This window comes from Microtus ochrogaster, chromosome 1, assembly GCF_000317375.1.
Source record: "Microtus ochrogaster isolate Prairie Vole_2 chromosome 1, MicOch1.0, whole genome shotgun sequence".
NCBI classification, from domain to species: Eukaryota; Metazoa; Chordata; class Mammalia; order Rodentia; family Cricetidae; genus Microtus; species Microtus ochrogaster.
Window position 1 is genome coordinate 21908783 of NC_022009.1, and position 18381 is coordinate 21927163.

The 18381-nt window shown below is 44.9% G+C and overlaps 1 protein-coding gene across 2 annotated transcripts in view; it reads left to right on the forward strand.

Annotated features, from left to right (window-relative positions):
- Nucleotides 1–2597: 2597 nt before the first annotated feature.
- Dnal1 (dynein axonemal light chain 1) overlaps nt 2598–18381 on the forward strand; it is a 46554-nt gene continuing 30770 nt past the window's right edge. Inside the window, exons 1-3 of one of the 2 annotated variants that reach the window (XM_026780030.1) lie at nt 2598–3463; nt 7570–7772; nt 10052–11626. In XM_026780030.1, coding sequence (XP_026635831.1) covers nt 3010–3463; nt 7570–7772; nt 10052–10657 — 1263 coding nt within the window. In that variant the 5' untranslated portion in view covers nt 2598–3009 and the 3' untranslated portion in view covers nt 10658–11626. Of the gene's footprint in view, nt 3464–7569; nt 7773–10051; nt 11627–18381 lie in introns of those variants that run through there. The other variant, XM_026780034.1, reaches the window with a different exon arrangement.

Consider the following 18381-nt stretch of genomic DNA (forward strand, 5'->3'; position numbering starts at 1 on the left):
GCCGGCGACTAGGCTCCCTTCCTGGTTGTGCAGAGGGCTGGCTGTGATCTGTAAGTTTTTTCCCCTTTAAATAAATACCACCCTATTAATCATAATTCCAAACTGCTGTGGCATTGTTTGTGACTTACGCCTTCACAGTTTCTTTATTTTTTAACCAATGACCTTCCTCCATCACAAAATAATGAAAAGGAAATGTCCCACCAAAGCTTCCAAGTCATTTGCACTCAGGAGGCATGCAGTGTGTTTTAGAAAACCTGTCTCTGATGTACCAGAACTGAAGCAAAACACGGTAGATGCCAGGAGACCAAAGAAAGAAAGAGACGGTTCCAGAAATAAAATGGATAAAATTTCCTAGGGACTTACAGACAGAAATATGTCTTGAGCAGCAACATGACAGGAAGATTGATATAGGATTCCCCTCTGTATGTTGTGAATACCATTGGTTAATAAAGAAACTGTCTTAGGCCTGCACAGGACAGAATACAGGTAGGAGGGGAAACTAAACTGAATGCTGGGAGAAAGACAGTGGAGTAAGGGAGAAGCCATGTAGTCCTGCTAGAGACAGAAGCCAGAACTTTACCCGCTAAGCCATAGCCATGAGGCAATACACAGATTACTAGAAATGGGTTAAATTAAGATGTAAGAGTTAGCCAATAAAAAGCTAGAGCTAATGGGCCAAACTGATTTAATTGATACAGTTTCTGTGTGATTATTTCAGGGCTGAGCAGTTGGGAAAACAAACAAGCAGCCTCCTAGTACAGAAGATGTTTTGCATCCAATCATAGGCAAAGATAGGCCATGCGAACCAGAATGTAGCTAGTCCTCTCTGTGTTATCATTTTCAGTTAAAAAACAACCTGAGCAGCAGCAGGTGGCACAGCATACTTAGCTGACTGTCTCAATGACTCTGCATGTCCTAAGTTCGTGGGTTATATGATGGAGTAAACCTATACAAGTAAGTTATAACCAAGGTACCAAAAATAATGTCAAGTAGAGTCCCCACATTCGCAAATGATGCCTCTGATATGTACAGGAAATTTTAGATTAAAAGGCTTCACAACGAGATGAAAAGAAAAATTCAGAGATTCCTAGTGGAAGCTGGGCAGTGGTGGAGGCACATGCCCTTAATCTCAGAATTTGGGAGACAGAGAGAGAGGAGAGAGAGAGAGATATTTGAAAGGTGGTGACTTCTAAAAGATCTTTAGGCCACTGGGAGTGTGCCCATGAGTGGAGTTGTGGAATCCTAACGTCTTTCTTTCTAATCTGCGATGTAGATGTAGACATAGGAGAACATCATTTTGCCATCTGCTATACCAAGATCTTGAATTGGATTACAGAAGCGTTAAACATAAATTAATATCCTGGAAATCTCATTGCAGTAAAGTGAACCTGACTAAAACAACTATCTTTTGAAAAGAAAAAAAAAATGTCTGTAGCAGAAGAGTGGGCTCCTGGCATCTGGTAGTGAGACATCTTGTCCTTTTCTTTTCTTATCCTTTTCTTTCTTTTTTTTTTTTGTTTTTGTTTTGTTTGTTTGTTTGTTTTTCAAGACAGGGTTTCTCTGTGTAACAGTCCTGGCTGTCCTGAAACTTGCTCTGCACACCAGGCTGACTTCAAACTCACAGAGATCCCCCTACCTCTGCCTAGTGAGTGCTGGTTAAGGTGTGCACCACCACCATCGCCCAGCCTGGATCTTGTTTTATAAGGACATGACCACACAATTGTGTGTATAAGTTCTCTTTACACAATCGACCTGTTCTCGTATGTAGTTTGCTATGTTTCAAAGTGTCTCTCAAAGCTTGTGTGGTAGAAATTTAACCACTGGTAGGTAGAACCTTAGGGAGGACTCTGTGCTGGTAAACGGAGTGGATAATAGCAGGTGTGGGTTATCTTTAGTTTTTCTCTTTGAAGGCTGAGTTTAGCCATTTTTTTTCTTGCATGCTTTGTCTGTGGTTTTGTTTAAAACGGGACCTCTCTATGTATCCCAGGCTGGCTTTGAATTATAATGATCCTCCTGTCTCTGAGTCATTACACCGAAATTTGAGTGCTGTTTGCTTTCTGCTAGCGAATGACATGTGACCAAATACTGTCTTCCCACTTCAACTTGGACTTTCCAGAACTCAAAACTATCAGAAATTTCTTTATTGCCAGGCGTTAGTGTTAGGCTGGGAGTCTAGGCCCCAGTCCCTGGCATCTATCTCAGCCCCCAGGCCTAGTCTGGACTTCAAATCCCAGCAGGCCAGTCCTGACCCCTCCCTGGGGGTGGGGTGGGGACCACTCCCCAGGATAATTAAGTGATCCCCCAAAAGAGCTTCCTTCCTGCGGCTTCCCGGTTTCCCCCTCGGGGCCATCCGAGAGCGCAGATCTCCCATTAAACCTGAATATTTCTTAATTTGGCTTGTTTTGATTTGGTTTGATTGGGAATTTTTGCGTCGTCAGAGGGCTTGCTTAGGAAATATTCCTAACAGTTAGTGGCACACGCCTTTAATCCCAGCACTTGGGAAGCAGAGATAGGCCGATCTCTGTGAGTTTGAGGCCAGCCTGGTCTACAAGAGCTAGTTCCAAGTCAGGTTTTAAAGCTACAGAGAAACCCTGTCTTGAAACCACCCCCCCCAAAAAAATCTGTTATAAATTATCCAACGTTACATATTTCCCTAGAGTAGCAAAAGTAGCCTAAAATGAAAGTAAGAGTTGTTCGTTTGCTTTTACAAAAAACTGCTACCTAATCTACGCAAGGACCGGACTTTGCCTCGATCTTATTCACCTAGTGTCACTACCAATCCACGTGAGCGCAATCTCGTGGCCTGACTTGACCCCACCACTACTCTGACCACCCCTGTCAGTCTGCAAACACCAGCCCGGTTTTTGTCTCTGTTTTCCCTGAGAAACGCGACCGACGGCTCGGGACCTCCCAGAGACCGACCAGGAAGGCTCCACAGCAGGCCAGGCTCCTCTCCGGACTCGCGTGGAGCTCCCCAAGACCTCTGGTTCCAGCTCCAGTCCTGGCATAATGGCGACGCTGAGCCTGGAGCCCGCGGGCCGCAGCTGCTGGGACGAGCCGCTGAGCATCTCAGTGCGCGGCCTGGCCCCCGAACAGCCCGTCACGCTGCGCGCCGCCCTGCGCGACGAGAAAGGCGCGCTCTTCCGCGCCCACGCGCGCTACCGAGCCGACCCCCACGGCGAGCTCGACCTGGCGCGCGCGCCCGCGCTGGGCGGCAGCTTCGCGGGGCTCGAGCCCATGGGGCTGCTCTGGGCCATGGAGCCCGACCGGCCTTTCTGGCGCCTGATCAAGCGCGACGTGCAGACGCCCTTCGTGGTGGAGCTGGAGGTGCTGGACGGCCACGAGCTCGACGACGGGCGGCTGCTGGCGCGGGCGGTGCACGAGCGTCACTTCATGGCTCCCGGGGTGCGGCGCGTGCCCGTTCGCGAGGGCCGTGTGCGCGCCACGCTCTTCCTGCCTCCAGGTGAGCAGCCCCCGGGTCTGTGCTCTCAGCCTAGACTGATCTCTGTTCCTGCATAAACCTGGTGGAACAGTCACATAATTGTGGTACTTCCGCATTCCAAAGCCTGCCAGTCGTTTTAAATGGAAAATTTTGTAGCAAGTCTCATCCCTTAAGGCACCGTGAATACCTCAGCTTTATGCTGAAGAGGGCATTCAACTTTAGAGTATTGAAATCCACTAAATGCCGCAGTGCGGGTGCATTTGAAGTACCGATGTAATCAATAACTTATGCCTGTCGTAATAGTGACTTTGGTCTCCTTTCACATCGAACTTTCAAAGATCCTTACACCCACAAATGAAGACTATGTACCCTAATCATTAAAACGCATATGAATGTCCCTGGTTGTCCTCCCCCAACTGTAAACAAGCTGAAGATGCTTCTCAGCCTAGGGTGACTTTTGCCCGTCCATGAAGACATTTAGCAATATCTACAGAGAGTTTTGTTTGTCAAAAATGAAGGCAGGAAACGCTGTTGCCATCTAGCTGGTAGGGTCCAAATACTGAACAGCCTCAGAACAAACTATCTTGTTCCAAATGGATACAGTGGGCTAGGGAGATCGCTTAGTTGGCAAAGTGCTTGTTTGGCAACCATGAAGACTTGAGTTCAGGTCCTCAGCCCCTCAGGACCCATGTTAAAAGCTGGGCCCCATATTCGATGCCTATAACCGCAGCCTGGAAGAACAGACAGAATTCCTGCGGCTTGTTAGCATTACCATTCTGGCCTGCCGGTGAGCTCCAGGTTTAGAACTAGTCTCCAAAAGTATGGTGAAGAACCACTGAAGCTGGGCAGTAGTGGCATATGCCTTTAATCCCAGCACTTGGGAGGCAGGGGCAGGCGGATCTCTGTGAGTTCAAAGCCAGCCTGTTCTACACAGCTAGTTCCAGGACAGCTAGAGCTGTTACACAGAGAAATCCTCTTTCAAAACAACAACAACAAAAGAACTATTGAGGAAGATACCCAATATTGATCTTTGACCTCGACACACAGACACACAGACACACACACACACACACACACACACACACACGCACACATTTGCCTAGGGGTGTCCTGGTGAAAAGGAGATGGGTGTGTGCTGGGCTAAGATTCATCTGGTGATCCTATCTGCAACAATTGGAACATTAGGTATTTCTTTTGTATAGTCTGTTCCTGGGTGGTACCTGAGTAGTCTCTGATGAGCCTGTCATAGCTAGGCCCTACAACACACACATCAGGGCACATTCACACACATGCTCAAATACTCACATGCACGTCACATACACAAGTGGATTACGGTGATTGGAATAAAAATGGCTGCCATAAATAAGAGGTGTGGTCTTATTGGAGTAGGTGTGGCTTTGTTAGAGGAAGTGCATCACTAGGGAGTGGCTTCAAGCTCTCAGAAGCTCAAGCCAGGCCTCGTGACTCCCTGTCTCTTTCTGATGACTGTGGGTCCAGATGTAGAACTGTCTGCTCCTTCTCCAGCACCATGTCTACCTGCATGCCACATGCTTCCCACCGTGACAATAATGGGCTAATTTGAACTGTAACCCACCTGGTTAAGTGTTTTCCTTTATAAGAGCTGCTGTGGTCAGGGTGTCTCTTCACAGCAATCGAAAGCCTAAGTAAGACATGGATACTGTTCTGATGCTGACAAACCCTGGTCTGAGAGAATAGGGTGCAGTCCATGTAAATAGTGGAAAGACAGTCACTGGCATACCCCTCCAATCACGGAAAAGGGCTAGAATCACGGCGGTACACAGAATTTTGAAACTGAATGTGGTGGTTGTACAAAGGAAGAGAATGTGCCTCTTTCTTACGGCACTTTCTAACCTGAACTAGAGACTGTTTAGAACAGCGGGAACTCTGCAACCTGAACGGAGTCCTACTCCGTTTCTCTGTCTCCGTTTCTGGAGACTTCCACACGACTTTAGAAGGAGCTCTGTAAATCACCCTGACTGATTCAGTCATCCTAGTCACTGTCCTGCTGCTGTGAAGAGACACCGTGACCCAAGCAATTCTTCTGAAAGAAAGCATTGAATTGGGGGCTTGCTTACCTTTTCCGGGGTTTAGTCCATCATGATGAGGAGCATGGCAGCATGTAGGCAGGAGCTGGAGCAGTAGGTGAGAGCTACATCCTGGTCCGTAGGCAGAGAGGGCAACACTGAGCCTCGTGTGGGCTTTGGAAACCTCAAAGCCCACTCCTAGTGACACACTTCCCCCAATAAGGCCATGCCTCCTAATCCTTCTCAAATAGTGCTACCCCCTGATGACTAAGCATTCAAGTATATGGACCTCTGGGGCCCATCCTATTCAAACCACCACAGTGTTATAAAGTCTTTCAGTAAGGACAAGTAAACAACATGATTTCCAAGTAAATTATTTAAATAGTGTGGTGGCATACATTTGAAATTCCAGCACCCTGGAGGCAGGGGCAGGAGGATCAGGAGCTCAAGATCCTGGGTTACCAGGCTGGAGAGATGGCTCAGCGGTTAAGAGCATTGCCTGCTCTTCCAAAGGTCCTGAGTTCAATTTCCAACCATCTGTAATAAGGTCTAGTGCCCTCTTCTGGCCTGTAGACATACATGTAGACAGAATATTGCATACATAATAAATAAATAAATAAATAAATAAATATTTTTTTTTAAAAAAGATCCTGGTTTACCAAGCAAGTTTGAGGCTAGCATGCGCTGCATGAGACTTAAAGAACAAGAGGGAAATGAAGAAAAAAAGAGAATGAGAAAAGAAAAACAAACAGAAAATTTCATTGTCTACTGTGTGACCTGAGCTGGTTTGAATGAGCATGGCCTCCATGGGCTTATATATTTGAATACCTTGTCCCCAGTTGATAGAGCTGTTTGGAAAGGATTAAGAGGTGTGGCCTTGTTGAGGGAGGTGTGCCACTGCAGTGGCTTTTGAGGCTGCAAAAGGCAACAATATTCTCCCTTCTCTCCACATTGTGCTTGTGGAGCAAGAAAAGAGCCGTCAGCTGCTGCTCCAGTACTGCTGCCACGCTCCCATATCAGCCCCTCCCGTGATTATCATATATTCCAACCCTCTGTAATTGTGAGCATCAAATTAGATCCTTTCTTTTATTAGTTGCCTTGGTCATCGTGATTTTATCACAGCAATGAAAAAGAAACTAAGACAGGATCTACCAAAATTTGGGGCAAACTTTATAGCAAAATAGAAATTACCCCTATCCAGAGAATCCAGTGTGGCAGGTACTTGGAGAGGGACATGCGGGCTAGGGCCCCAGGGAGAACACATCTGAGACAATCTGATTTAGCTCAGCCTTGGGGACACATTGGAAAGACTGTCTGGAAGGGGTTGAACCTAAAGTGAAGTCGGCAAACTGAGAAGTTGAGCAGGTCAAAGTCAGGAGAGAGGGAAAAATAGCACAATCAGCAAAAGAAACAGTAGATATAAATATTCAGGGGTCAAAACAACTTGGCAGGTGCAGGGTGCCCTTCTTTAAAGGTAGAAAAGATGACAAGGAGAGGGGAAGACCCTCTAGTAACCCCGGGTGAACATAAAGAGCATTCGCAGATGCTCTCTGAGGAAACTGAAAAAAGTGGTTGGCAGACATGTGCTATTTTTAAACTTTATTTGTTATTATTTATGAAAAATTCTGGGGTGGGGACATTTTGTTCCACTTTTCTTTTCTCTGTAGATTATTAAAAACAGCCAGCCAAACACAGTGGTGTACACCTTTAATCCCAGGAGGCAGAGGCAGGCAAATCTCTGTAAGTTTGAAGCCAGTCTGGTTTATATAGTGACTTACAAGCTAGCCAGAGCTACATAATGAGACCCTGTCAAAAAAAAAAAAAAAAGAGCCAGATGTGGTGCCACACATCTGTAACTCCCCTGTTGAGAGGCAGAGGCAGGAGGGTCAAGGCCACTGTATACAATGTAGTAAGATCATGTCTCCAAATAAATAAAGTAGGAGGTTTCCTGATTCTCAAATATTCCCAGCCACTGCATCCCTGACTTCAAAGACTTTTTCTTGTTAATTGCCAAAATCTGAATCCCCAAATCTCTTTTGAGCAGCTAAGTCATTTTGTGATGTGCTGTGTTGTGCTCCGCAGGCAAGGGGAGGTTCCCTGGGATCATCGATTTGTTTGGAAGCGGCGGTGGGCTGTGTGAATACCGAGCCAGCCTCCTGGCTGGGCATGGTTTTGCTGTACTCGCTCTGGCTTACTTCAGATTTGAAGACCTCCCTGAATATTTGAGTGATGTGCACCTGGAGTACTTTGAAGAAGCCGTGGCCTTTCTGCTGCAGCATCCAAAGGTGAGGCCCAGTGCTGTCCTTAATACAAAGGAGGAGAGGGGAGGGGACTCAAGGCCAGAGCCAAAAGCCTTGTCAGGACGCTGGGCGTTAGAGAGGCGAAGGGAGAGCCAAGCAGCTCCTCAGCAGTGGCTAAGACTATTCCTGTCTCTACCCATCTTTCCTATCTCTTAAGATTTGACTGTTTAGCTTCTTTCCTAACTACCATAACTCTAAAGCATTGCACTAAGAAACCACTAGCCATGGGCTGGATAGATGGCTCAGTGGTTAAGAGCACTGCCTGCTCTTCCAAAGGTCCTGAGTTCAATTAACAGCAACCACATGGTGGCTCACAACCATCTGTAATGGGATCTGGTGCCCTCTTCTATATAGCAGGCCGGTAGGCATACATACATACAGGCAGAACACTGTATACATGCTATGTGATGAATATTATTGTCAAGCTAGTTTTATGTCAACTTGACACAAGCTAGAGTCATCAGAGAGGAGGGAGCCTCAACTGAGAAAATGCCTCCCTAAGATTGGGCTGTAGGTAAACCTGTAGGACATTTTCTTAATTAGTGACTGATGGGGGAGGGCCCAGCCACTTCTGGTGGTTCCATCTCTGGACAGATGGTCCTGGGTTCTCTAAGAAAGCAGGCTGAGCAAGCCGTGAGCAGCACTCCTCCATGGCCTCTGCATCAGCTCCTGCCTCCAGGTTCCTGTCCTGTTTGGGTTCCTGTCCTGACTTCCTCTATGATGGACTGTGATGTGGGAATGTAAGCCAAATAAACCTTTTCCTCTGCAAATTGCTTTTGGTCATAGCATTTTATCACAGGAGTGATAACCCTGCCTAAGACAATTATTATGCTTTTATAAAGTATCCGATAGCAGAAACTTTATTTTAGATATTTTCCTTGAACATAAGTGGAATGGAGCAAACCTTTGCTGCCATCCAAACTGAGAGTAAGGAACATTCTGATGTTAAGGGTTAGGATGTTTTGTAAAAACTTCAGATACTCTCATTTTGCTGGAGTTCAGGGACAACTCTAGGCAGAGCTATTAAAACCTAAATGAGCTGGGCAGAGTAGCAGGAGGACCTCTGTGAGTGCTGGGCCAGCCAGATGATCTGGGATTGTGATGGTTTTATTAAGGGGAAATAAGGCCCTAGAAAAATAAGAGATCAAGAGTGTTTCCTGGCCTAGGACCTTTGTTTTACATTACCACGCAATGGCCTTCCTTTGGCTGGACTCTTTCCCACGGGGTGAGGAGTCTGAAGAGCCAAGGAAACTTGTCTGCTTGGAACTCATATGCTCTTAACCACACTCTGGGGGTGTGGAACTCCCACACCCTCTGGCTGGTATCTCTGACCATGTGTCTAAGCCTTGCCTCTTCCCTTTGTTGACCAGAACACATGCACCTAACTTTAAACATGTAAGCTGTGTGTCCATACATAATGGAGACCCTTTAAGGTGCACAGAAGAAGCAGTGATGGGAAGAGAAGGAAGGTGGGCTGGGACTCAGGATCTGGTCCTGAATGGGGTCCATGGCTGACTCTTCTTGCTACATCAATATAGAACTATGAGTGAGATTGTTTTGTTTTGTTTTGTTTTGATACAGGGTTTCTCTGTGTAGCCCTGGCTATCCTGGAACTCTCTCTGTAGACCAGGCTGGCCTCAAACTTCAGTTATCCACCTGCCTCTGCCTCCCAAGTGCTGGGATTAAAAGCATGCACCATCACCACCCAGCAAGTTCTAAGAGTTTAAATTTAACTTGATCATCCATACATAAACATATATAAACATACAGCCAAGATCAGGAACAACGAGATCTTTGTAATACAGAGGATGCATTACAAAATTAGAGCATCCTAAGTAATACCTGTGTTAGCAACACAGGCGTTGATAAGGACAGTGGCCGTGATGTTCCTTAGGAAAGCAGCCATCGAGAGGCATGGGTCACTGCCTTTGGAGAAGCCAAGAAGGCCAACAATCGGGCCTTTCACCTGATGAGGAAAGAGAACAAGTTGTGGTCTATTCATCAAGATAGAGAAAATATGTAACAGTTTGTTCATTAGTTTAGTTGATAAGGGCCTTTATGTGTACTCTTGACCTGCTCTTTATAAACATCAGATGGTGCGTATACTCAGAAATCAATTCATTTGTTTATAACAGGCACGTTTCAATTTTGTAGAGTATTGAATAAGGAGGACAAAGAAGTTGTGGCCGAGACAGGTTCTCAGGGAATATAAACTCACTGCACACTTTCCACTCGTGAACTCTGCACTTGTTCTCTCTCCTCAGGTGAAAGGCCCGAATGTCGGCCTTCTTGGTTTCTCCAAAGGTGGTGACCTGTGCCTCTCGATGGCCGCTTTCCTAAGGAACATCACGGCCACTGTCCTTATCAACGCCTGTGTGGCCAACACAATAGCTCCTCTGTATTACAAAGGTCTGTCTGTTCCTGATCTCGGCTGTGACCTAACAAAGCAAAAGACCATGGAGTCAGGCCTTTTGGATTTGGGGGATATTTGGAACAATCCCCTGGAGAAACCTCACGACCAAAGTCTTATTCCACTGGAAAGGGCCCAGGGACCCTTCCTGTTCATTGTGGGCTTGGATGATCATAACTGGAAGAGTGAATCCTATGCTCATATAGCCTGTGCACGGCTACAAGCCCATGGAAAAGGCAGGCCCCAGATAATCTACTATCCAGAAACTGGCCACTACATCGACCCACCTTTCTTCCCTCCTTCCAGAGCTTCTGTGCCTGCAGTGTTGGGTGAAGCAGTGTTCTATGGAGGAGAGGCAAGGGCTCACTCAAGGGCACAGGTGGATGCCTGGCAGCAAATCCAGACTTTCTTCCAAAAATGTCTCAATCGTGAAATACCTGAGAAGCGCAGCAAAATATAACATTGCAACTTTAAACCAAAAGCCATGTGTGAAAGCTCTAATCATGCAAATTCCTTTGGACTTCCAGAGTACTAAGGAGGCTTTTTTTTTGTAGTCTCATATTCACATCCTTGTGTAGACAAGGATGACCTCGAACTTCTGATCCTCCTGCTTCCATCTCTTCAGTGCTGATACTATAACCATACACTTACACTACCATGGTTTTCTGGGTATACACAAAACCTCTCACCAAGCCAATTCTAACTAATAAAAACAAGTTTCCTCAGAGGTAACAGTGAGAGTCAACTGTAAAACCTCGAGTAATCATCCGCCTTGTATTCTAGCTTCCTGTGATGTGAACTCTGGGAGTTTCTGCTTCAACTCATCCCTAGGCAGGCCTGCTGCTGGAGAGACACTAGGGATGTCTAACCTGAACAGGTAGACAAGATTCCAACATCCTTAAAATAAGTGCAAAACTTAGAAATCCGTTCTCCTGAATTCTTAGTCATATTCAAAGCATCAAGTGATATAAAAGTCATCTCTTCAAAGATGCCTCCATAGTAACAAGTAGATCTCCACCTCAGGCTCTGCCGGTCACTATGCGGTTGCTCTTGAATAAACTGTTAATCTCTCTAACCCTCCATTTCTTTATCTGTATAGTGGGAAAATAACAAATACTGCATTGAGATGTTATGATTAAACCAGACAATCCCCATGAGCCACTTAAACAGTTGACCTGAAAGTATTTGCTGCTTTTTTTTTTTTCTGATGAGGATATTGGAAGCAAGAAGTGTTGAGAAGCTCGTCTGAAGGTAAAGGTGTTTGCTGCTCGGTAAAGAAACCTGTTGACCTGAGTTCAATCACCAGACCCCATGGAAAGGGGACAGGAGAGAAATGGTTCTACAAAGCTGTCCTTCGACCTCTATAAACACATATACATCACACACACACACATACACATACACAATTTTTTTTTTTTTTACAAAATCTGGTTGGTGGGCCGGGCAGTGGTGGCGCACGCCTTTAATCCCAGCACTCGGGAGGCAGAGGCAGGTGGATCTCTGGGAGTTCGAGGCCAGCCTGGTCTACAAGAGCTAGTTCCGGGACAGGCACCAAAGCTACAGAGAAACCCTGTCTCGAAAAACCAAAAAAAAAAAAAAATCTGGTTGGTGGAAGAACTAAATCAACCTCCCCCAAAACCTATGGATTTCATTGATTATTTGACTCTACTTGTCCTGAGATATTACCTTCTACTAAAGCTGAATTACATTGTGTGAAGTTCAAGCCAACCGACAGCCACAGAATGAAAGCTCCGAAAGCCAAGTTGGAGAGCTTAGATTCAAACATTTTAAAAATGATTCCACAGAGAAACCCTGTCTCGAAAAAAAAAAAAACCAAAAAAATAAAAAATAAAAAAAAAGAAAAAAGCTAATAATTTTCCCTAACACTTAGTGGCATGCAGCAGAGCTGATAAACCTGAAATGAGTTCAGTGAGACTTCAAAAGGAAAACGACAAACAAGTCGGAGTGTAAGAAGTCGAGATTATGGTTAACAGACTCGGAGAGAGGAGAGAAGAGGGCAGGAGAAAGGGTGATGAACGGGTCTAAGTTCCAGTTAGATGACAGGAAGAGGTGTGCGTCCTTCACGGCAGGGTGCTAGGAATAGTAATAACGTGCTGTGTGTTTTCAAAAGTTAGAAGAAAAGATTTTGAATGTATTTTTTTTACCATAAGCATGATAAATATTTGTGGAGATATGGTTAACCTGGCTTAAACATTGTACGATGTATTTATGTATCAAAGCTTCACACATCAGTCACTTTCTGTTGCTGTGACAAAATACAGTGGCCAACTTATGGCTTCCAGTCCCACAGGGCTAGAGTCCATAATGACAGGGAGGGCACGAGAGCAGGGGGCTGGAGCAGGAAGCTGCTAGCGAATCACCTTTCTATCCACATGGAAGAAACACACACGTGCACACACGCACACACAAAGACAGAGACACAGAGAGAAAGGGAGGGTGCTGGGAGTGGGGAGGCTACAGACTCTCAAAGCCTGTCCCCAGTGACATTCTTACTCCATCACGCCTTCATATCCTATAAGTTCCACAACATCCCCCAAAACAGCAACTGGTGGCCAAGTATTCAAATATGTGACTCTATGGAGGACCTTTTCCCATCCACATTATCACAGCATGGTACCCCCAAATATGTACAAATTCTTGTTTTTAGATACTTTAAAATAATTTTCTTTTTTTTTTCTTTTTCGAGACAGGGTTTCTCTGTGGCTTTGGAGCCTACCCTGGAACTAGCTCTGTAGACCTGGCTGGTCTCGAACTCACAGAGATCTGCCTGCCTCTGCCTCCCGAGTGCTGGGATTAAAGGCGTGCGCCACCACCGCCCCACTTAAAATAATTTTTTAAATAATAAAACATAACCAAATCCAACCTATTGTCACCTTTTTCTTGATAAACGCAATATTCTTGCATGCACGTCTGGCTGGCTGAAAAAGGCTAATGAACAACCCAAAAAGTAAATACATGTCTGGGTTAACCACCGGCTATTTAAAAAGATTTGTGCAGCTGCACTTGGTGGTCCTTGAATCCCAGCCTCTTGGAAGGCTGGGGCAAGACTGCAAGTTGACAGTCTTCCTGGGTCACAGAGCTAGTTGAAGTCCAACCTGGGTACTTAATTGAAACCTAGACTCAAAATGTCAGAATAAAGGAAAGTGGCTGCAGATGTAGCTCGGTGGTAGAGCACTTGCTTTGGTCTGAGTCGCTATACGTTCTAGACAACTGAAAATGCAGACTTCTTTTTCTCTTATGTATTATGTATACAATATTCTGCGTGTATGAATATTCTGCATGTATGCCTGAAGACCGGAAGAAGGCACCAGATCTCATTTTGGATGGTTGTGAGCCCCCATGTGGTTTCTGGGAATTGAACTCAGGACCTCTGGAAGAGGGGTCAGCTGAGCCATCTCTCCAGCCCCCAAAATGCAGACTTCTTATATCTTCTAAAGTATCATTTCTTAAGTTAGGCTATTTTATATGCTCATTTTATTTAATTTTTTTTTAGATTTATTTTCTATGTGTTTGGGGTAGAAGCGTCACTCCAACCCCTGGCATCCATATACCCAAAGAGTCTGGGATATTCAAGTTGGGACTCCAACCTAAGCCTACTCCCCTGGAGTTGCTTCTGTCCATACTCTGACTTCAGCAGCGGGAGATTCCCATTAACCAGGAATTAAACTTAACAATATGTATGAGTGTTTTTGCCTGTGTGCGTGTGTGTGTGTGTGTGTGTACACAATGTGGGGCCACATTTTATTCAAAACTTAGCAGAAAACACAGATTATGTATATAATAGGCACATTCTTCACTGTATGAGATTCAAGAAGTGCAGAAAAAGTAGCATTTCTCAAAGCTCATTTCCCAACCGCAGCTCTCTTCCAAGGCGGCATACTGTGAAGTGACTGTCCTGCCCTAACTTCTCTTTGTACCCACTTAAGTGCTTTTCAGCCCCTGATCATTCTGAGCAGACACGTCCACTTTGGCAATACATCCGGGACTTTCTGTGACCCTTACCATGACCCAGATGTATAACCAAAATGACTTCTGAATGTATAGCCTCAACAAACGTTACCATGCGCCCCTGACCTACTCCTGACAATGATGTGAAGGTTCTTCTGGGTTTTGTCTTTTGTTGTCATTGTTTTGGTTTTTGCCTCCATAAAAGCTGTGCCCCTGAGCTCAAGAGTTCTTTGTGGCAATCGCCCACTCCCAGTCACTAGTTAAAACAAAGGACTCGTATTTGGCCTGAAGTGCATGGTGGTCTGTAACTTTCTCAACTGACAATACTGTTGCTAACTTGATAAAAACCCCTTCTAGAACCATTTTTATACACATAAGAGAAGAATAGGACATGTGGTTTTTTTCTGAGGCCTCTCAAAAACAAAATCTATTAAAGTCATATACCATAAGTGTTTGGGTCTTCTTACATATACAAAACAATGCACTAATACTTGTCCCTGGCAACAAGAAGACAGAGTTTATTTTTTCAGAATAGCCAAAGTTGAGCCATGCAGATGTCTCAAAGATGATGGCCGGGTTTGACCCCCAGGATTCACATGGAAGGAGAGAACAGACTCCCACAGGTTCTCCTCTGACGTCCACACATGGCACCCACATATCCACACACCCCTAAGCAAATGAAGGTAATCAAACTTTAAAAACCACCCTATCAACTGAAACAGTCCACCAGAGTTTGTGCCTTCCTCAGCTAGACCAGTTTTGAAACTTCATGGCTTTCAAGCCAGAGGACTTCCTCTGTATGTTTCTGTTGTCTCACCCTGCTACCTGACCGCTCAATTCCGTGTCTCATTGAACTGTTTTGATGTGAACTGTGATGGCCTTTCTTGGACATATAACTTGTCCTAGTGCCTGGGTGCTTCCACTGAGCACGTTTAGGGAACAGTGTCCCCTGGTGGCCAGAGAGAGATTTTAGAGACTGTGGCCTTCGAATATTTTCTGTCAGAAATCACTGCTTCCCTTCCCCACCTCTTCTCTCTGAACAGCAGGCTGGGTATGAGATCTTGAATCTCGCATAAACACGGCCATTCAAGCCTCGCTGCTGTTTGTGCAGCCTGTCAAACTTGGAAACCCTAGCCTCAGCTTTCATGAGAAAAACTCAGTTTTAAAAGCAACCCCGAGACAACCAATTATCTTAGTGGATAATTGTGCGATCGGTCGTGGTCCTTGAGCTGTCTACGAAGGCGTGAGCTGCGAGGTAGCCAAGCAAGCTACAGTTCCATCTGAGAGTTTGTTCTCGCTTTCTACTGTGTGGGTTCCGTCATTTAACATTTTAGCCATGCTAATCAGAGTCCAGATTTTCTGAACTTCGGGAAACTATTTCAGTACTATTTTAAAATTTTCTCTCAAATTCCTTTTACCCACTGAATAATTACAAACCAACACAAGCCACATTTTCTGATGAACAACTTTTAGGGTCTAGTTAGTGATTTTGATGGATTAAAAAAAAAAGACAAGAAAGAAGAAAAAGGAAAAGGGAAAGAAAAGCTCTATTGTATAATTCTTTTGTTTCTTAGGGGGGTGTGTTTAGCCTCAGAAAATCTAAAACCCGAAGCATTTTTTATAGGTTTTTTTTTTTTTTTCGTTTTTGAGACAGGGCCTCTCTGTGTACTCTTGGCTTTCCTGCAGCTCGCTGTATGAGCAGTAATGAAACCACCGGCACAGCTCTTCCATGATTAAGGGGAAGGTTTTGTATTGTAGATAAGAGGAAGAGAATAGCCAGAGGCATCTGAGGGAGTCTGCCTTGGCTACCTCTCAGGACAGAGAGAGAAGCAGAGAGAAAGGACAGGGAGAGGAGCAGACTGACAGTTGCTAGGACTACGGGAGCAGAGAAGATAGGAAAAATGGTGGGAGGGTCCTGCTTGTTATAAGGGGTTCCGTGGAGGCAGAGGAGGGCAGGCTAGCTGGCACGGCCTGGGAACCAGCATGGGCTCTGATCTGTTGGAGGCTTGTCTGAACTACAGGCCCTTTCCAGAGGTTGGGAACCTGTAGGACCAGATAAGAAAGTAATGTCTTTTCCTGGCAAACAGAAGGCCATTTTACAAGGTTTCTGAGGAATGAGGAGTGTTTATAGGGTCAGAGTCCAGCCTGAGCTGAGCCCAGACTGCCATTCTGGGGCTTAGGATCTGACACTTGCTATTGTTGACCAGGCTGGCCTCAGACTCACAGAGATTCCTCCTTCCTCTGCCTCCCCAGTGCTGGGGTTAGAGGCATAGGCTTTCCACACACCTAGCTCACAGTGTTCTTGATATGAAATGTGTCAGATATGCTGAGGTAATTTGCAGAGACAATATGACGCTGGCACAGCGGTAAATGTTTGGAGTGGAGGGTTCAGCACAGATGTACAAAGTGAGGCTGTTCCAAGAGATCGTTGACGAGAGGTTTGGTTTTTGTTGTTGTTTGGTTGGGTGCTTTTCTTTTTCTTTTTCTTTTTTTTTTCTTTTTGGACAGGGTTTCTGTGTAGCCCTGGCTGTCCCAGAACTCACTCTGTAGACCATGCTGGCTTACAAGCTCAGAGATCTGCCTGACTCTGCCTCCTAAGTGCTGGGATCAAAGGCGTGCGCTGCCACCACCCGGCTGAGGAGAAGGACTTTATTGTAGGTATGAGGGAGAATACAGACAGAGACATCTACAAGAGTCCAGAGAAGGGAGAGAAGGTAGTAGACTAGATGTAACCTGCATATTGAAGCAGACTATGAGAGCAGAGAGAAGAGGGAGAGAGGAATATTCTGCTGGCCATCTAGTAGGTTTGAGGACTGGATTCTCACGCAAACAAAGTTGGTAAGGGATTTTTGACAGGCAAGGGGGAAGTCTAGTTAGTAGGATGGGCAATGTGATTGGTCTTTGGAAAAACAGAGGTTGGATATGTTACAAAGATATGTTTTTATTTTATTTAATGGATATTTTATCATTCCTTATTTTAAATGTGATTGCATTATCTTTCTCATGCTGAAATTTGTTATTTTGAAATTTAAAAAACCACATCACAGAGCAATCAGAAACACACAAGCAGTAACATTGTATTAGTCAGTCTGAGCTGGCATAATAAGCGTCCATAAATTAAGTGGCTTCCAGAACAGGAATTTATTTTCTCACACTCTGGAACCTTGAGCTAAAGATCAAGGTACTAGCCAAGAGTTCCTGCATGGCCTTTTGTATTTTGCTGCTGATTCTCCTAGTGTCTCTTACTCTTTATTTTGTATTTTATTTTATTTTGGTTTTCTGAGACAGGGTTTCTCTGCATAGCCCTGGCTGTCCTGGAACTCACTCCATAGACTAGGCTATCCTGGAACTCACAGAGATTCTCCTGCACCTGCCTCCCAAGTGCTGGGATTAAAGGCGTGCACCACTGCTGGGCTGTGTCTCTTACTCTTACAAGGACATGTAATTATAATCCCATTCAATCTTAAAATCCCTGTTTCTAGACACTGTGACATGGACAGTAAGACTTCAGCATATGAATTTTGAAGAGACACAATTCTCTGGATAACAACTATTACACCTTTATAATACCCTTTTAAAAACGTGTTTCCACACCTTCATGTGCACTATATAGGTTTTAAAGAGAATCCTATCATTTATTTTGCCTGGCAACTTGAATTTTCACTTAAAATACCAATACCTGTCCAGCCATGAGGACTGAATCAAGCTGTACTGGCCCCTGGCCGTAAAGAATGGCTTAGCCCCTACTTGACCATTCCACTCCACCTGCAGGATCAATAGGCCCTGACAGCGACCCTGCTCCCAGTATAACAGCAAAAAAAAAAAAAAAAAAAAAACAGCTGTAACTTCCCAGTGGCTACCCATGTTTTCATATGAATAGATGTATTTTCACATCATTTTAATAGAACCGTTATCCCATCATTTGTATGTTTAGTACTACTTACCTCACAAATTCTCTTTTGTGAACATTTGGGTTTTCCTTTTCCTATTTATGACTTGGAACATGTGTGTGTGCTAGGATGTTTACACATGCACTTCGTTGACCGATCTGGATGAAGATAAACTTCTGACTTGGTCATAAAGGTACAGAAGGTTTTTTGGTTTGGTTGGGTTGGGTTTGGTTTTTTTCGAGACAGGGTTTCTCTGTAGCTTTGGAGCCTGTCCTGGAACTAGCTCTTGTAGACCAGGCTGGTCTCGAACTCACAGAGATCCGCC